The following is a 4,485-nucleotide window of genomic DNA, read 5'->3' as shown; positions in this document are numbered from 1 at the left end:
GAGAGAGAGAGAGAGAGAGAGACAGTTCTGTAATCGATCGTACGACAGAGAAGAGAATGGAGAAGTAAATTGGAAACGCGGAATAAAATTTTTATACGAGCGAGAAAAAAGACAGAAGCAAATGTGAAACGTAGAGCGAAGTTTTTATACGGAGGGAATGTAGAATAAAATGTTTCATACGAGTCTCTGGGAAAACATTCTCGAGAATGACAATTTATAGTAGAAAAATATTAACATTAAAGGTAACTCGATACAGTTTCGATTGAATACAGTTCGAATTTTTCTAATTTTTCTGAGAGTGAAGCTTCGAAGTCGGTTCGCCCGATCATAGAGAAGAGCATTTTAATTTCCCTAAACAATGGCGTGGCTGGCAAAGCGGCTTCAAAGTTACAACAACAGCCAGTAGAGGGTTAAATTCATTTGCTGGAAAACTGCACCTTATACTTATACCATGAATTACGAAGTTTCAAACTCAGGACACTTAATTATACGATTGTTGTGCAAATTCTAATTACTTGAAAGCGTCAAGTCGTTTAAATTACGTCTTAACTCTACAGAAATGTTGCGTTTCATCGCGAAGAGAGTTCTATTTAAGCAACAACTATAAAAGGTAGAAACTGTTACTCGCGAATTCCGTATCGTAAATGTAGATCGAAATTTTTTTTCAAAAAAAAAAAAAAAAAAAAAACTTACATCTTGTTCAATGGTATGATTGAAGTACGTGACGTAACCAGTGTAATATCCCATGAACGTGTCGAAACCACGATAGGCTGGCGTATGATAATCACTGTAATAGCCAGTGTGCCATTTTCCTACAAGATGCGTGGCGTATCCTAATTTCTGTAAATATTCCGGCAGGAGAGTGTTGCCCAAAGGTATGGCGCGTCGTTCTCCCGCCTTTAGCGGATAACCTTGCATACCTGTCGTGGAAAAATATATTATATATTTTTAAAAATATATTAAATATGTTTATTAACACTCGTATGCAAGACAATCCATTAAACGATAATTAAACTAAAATGCTATGAATGTTTAATGTTCTACATTATCTTTCGTGGAATGTCCAAAATTTGCTCTTCCTTCGAATATCTGTGAACGATTCCGTGGTACTTCTTTTTTTTTTTTCTTTTTTTGATATATGTTGTACTTAATTGTGATGTATATACTTAATTGTTAAATGAATACACATAAATGAACGTGTTGTAAAAGTTAATACATAGATAATATATCTCGTGCATTATATGCGTGGCAATCTTTTGATTTACATATCTTTATACCAATATTTAATAATTTAAAATTTTTAAAGTTTTCTGAAATTAAAATATTAAATATCGTTGAAACAGTATATGCTATGGAATAATATATTACATACTGTAAATGGCATATTATATCTTTTTGTATATGTTATTATAGTATATAACAATAATATAATAATATACCTAGTAACATATACAAATATATATATAATACGATTGGCAATTAAATATTATAAATATTACATATATTACATATATAAATAGTATAGTATATTATATTATTACATATATAAATAGTATATTATATTATATTATTATATATATAAATAGTATATTATATTATATTGTTAATTGCATCATACTATAATATCGCTTGATTATCAATTACATTTAAAATAGTTGGTTATATTAAATATATTAATTATATTATATTATAGTTGAAATAGTCAAGTTGCATTAATTATATTTGAAATAGTTAAAAAAATAATAATAATAGAAGCAGTTCATATAGCAGAAATGAAATTAGATGGAAAAATATGTGAGCACAATTAACTGAACGATACGAATACTTGACAAAAACAGAATAATAAGTACTTGAAGGAAAAATTCTCCATTATTTCACTTAAAATTGTCCTTGTGTGATATGTTATCTTTCATGGAATTAAAAAAATTACATTACTTGAAAGAAAAGAACTTATATGACTTTAAAATTCTGTTCATTACCGATAAGAAGAAATGTTTAACTGTTATCAAACGAATAATTACCTCGTTATCTTACACCAAGACAAGAAACAATTAAACGTGCAGTTTAACGTAAGTATGCCATATATGCTTTTGTGTAATAAAAAATGACATTGAATTCTACTGAAAATACTTACGTACCACTTTTGAAACAGAAGAAAAGTCAAAGAAGAAAGTCAGTCAAAAGAAGAAAAAAAAAAAATTATGACTCCTCTTAGAGAGAATCAAAAAATTATTGGCACGCTTAGCTGTTTTGCAATACCTTTATGAAAACGAATGATACATTAACAAAATCTTTAATCTTATCATTTGTTTTGATATCGCCAAGTAACCGGGTGTGCCAATACCTTATAAAATTTAGATTTCTTAAAAAAGAAAAGTGTGTTTCAATTTATTTTAATTTTTAATGTTGTAATTTTTTTCATCGTTTTCCTCACCAGTGACTCTGTTTTATGGCTGTGAATTGCTCAAGTGTAACTCTGACCTAATCCGAATCACATTGCAAAGATAAACAATTGCACGACTCGCGAGTGATAAAAAAAAAAAAGAAACGCAAATACTTACATATCGATCGCCTAGATCGCATTTAATAGAGTACCTGTTCGAATAGGATAACGTCCAGTAAGAAAGGCTGTCCTTGATGGTGTGCATATCGGTAAAACGTAGTGTCGTTGTAATATCACGCCGTTGTAAGCCAGAGCGTCTATATTTGGCGTGGGTATTTGATTGGCACCGTGAAAACTCACGTCGTTCCAGCCCTTAATGAGAAATTCCAGGAATTCAATATTGTATCTCATTTGCATAATCGGTAGACTGTTCACTTGCAAGTAATAAGATCAGAGTGAACAGCGATTCTATCTAAGATTTGCATTCTCAACGTAGCTTGTATTGTACTCGAAGAACGTTCGATACTCTTGTCCTTTATTTTTCAATCACGTGAAAAAGTTTTTATTGAAAACTTGTTTTCTTCTTTGTTAAAATAAATAGAAATCTTGTACTCTCGAATCGCGTAGAAAATTGTCGAAATTTTATTGAAGATTTTGTCTTTGTCGAAATGTTACTGCAACTTTCTTATGTGTGGGAATTATCAAAAATTGCGTCGTTTTTCATTGGAAAAAATTGATGACTAAAAACCTTTATCCTTGTAGAAAATTGTAAATAAATTTTATTAAAAGTGTCCTTTCTATGAAAATTATCGAAAATTGCATCATTGCTTCTATAAAAAAAAGAAAATAAATTTGCCCTTGGATCAACAAATTATTGTAAATTTTATTAAAGAGTATCTTTCTATGAAAATTATAAAAAAAAATTTCATCTTTGATGCTGTTTCTATTCAAAAAAGAAAATGAATATTTAAATGAATATTTAAATGAATAATTAAATGAAAATTTATCTTTGAACCATGTAACAAATCGTCGAAATTTTACTGAAAACTTCCTTTCTATAAAGATAAATTACATGTTTCTATTAAAAAAAAGAAAAAAAATGAATAAAAATCATTATCCCTGACACATATAAAAAAATGTGTCAAAATTTTGCTGAAAACTTTTCTGTCATGAAACGATTGTTAAACTATTGATAACAATAAAACGGAAAATTTTTACAAACATTTGAGAACTAATCAAAGTTTCAATTCAATTATAAAAAATATATGTAATTTCAAATACATAATAATAATATTAACAAGTAATAATATAACAATAATATAATGCAAAATAATAATACAAAAACAAAATAATATAACAAATTTAATTTGCAATATTATAACTTCAAATTTATAATTATATATTTGCGACCCGTTTTATGGTACGGGTCTAAACACGGCATGAAACAAGAATAAGGATTAAACACAATTTATGTCGAGTTCACTCCTGTTTCATTCGTGTCCAAAACGAATCGAAAGTACACGCATCGAATCGAGATATTGCACGCTCGTTTGCACGAATTCTCTGATCTTTTTCCAATTGTTAACCGTTAAGACGTTTCCATAAATAATGGGTCGTTTCCTATTACATTCTCTACCAACAATATGTCTTACGTTTCTCTTGTAAATTCATATCGTGACACCCGTTAGTTTCAATTCTCAATTCTCATTACTTCTCGTTTTTATGGGACTTTAGACAAAAGAGAATGTATCACGAGGCATGATTACGTACGTACATATATTGACTCGCGAGAATTCACCATAGAAGAACTTGTGCATGTACAGTGACACATGTATTTATATAGTTTAAAGTTTCTGTGAACATCGCAGAAATAATTTGTTTTATTTATTATATATTTTAATATACTTTGTAGAATATATACTTTATTATGTAGAATATATACTTTATTTTATGTTATTTGCAATATGCTATTTTTTTATATTATTTGCAATCCTCCATTTTTCATAAAATCTACATTCTTATTAATACATGGATTTTAAAATATTTTTGCAAACATCATTAAAGAAATATTAGAACGTAAAAATAATTTGTTTTATTTATTA

At 28.4% G+C, this 4,485-nt stretch overlaps 1 protein-coding gene across 1 annotated transcript in view; it reads right to left on the bottom strand.

Annotated features, from left to right (window-relative positions):
• Window positions 1–693: 693 nt before the first annotated feature.
• LOC122535414 (arylsulfatase B-like) overlaps window positions 694–4,485 on the bottom strand; it is a gene marked incomplete at its 3' end in the record, with an annotated part of 6,076 nt that continues 2,284 nt past the window's right edge. Inside the window, exons 2-3 of the mRNA XM_043666930.1 lie at window positions 2,596–2,755; window positions 694–920 (exon numbers count right to left, since the gene is read on the bottom strand). Coding sequence (XP_043522865.1) covers window positions 694–920; window positions 2,596–2,755 — 387 coding nt within the window. The remainder of the gene's footprint in view (window positions 921–2,595; window positions 2,756–4,485) is intronic.

Source organism: Frieseomelitta varia, unplaced genomic scaffold (genome assembly GCF_011392965.1).
Source record: "Frieseomelitta varia isolate USP_RPSP 00005682 unplaced genomic scaffold, Fvar_1.2 scaffold_715, whole genome shotgun sequence".
Classification (NCBI taxonomy): domain Eukaryota; kingdom Metazoa; phylum Arthropoda; class Insecta; order Hymenoptera; family Apidae; genus Frieseomelitta; species Frieseomelitta varia.
The sequence above is the reverse complement of the archived record's forward strand: the minus strand, read 5'-3'. Positions and strand labels throughout refer to the sequence as shown.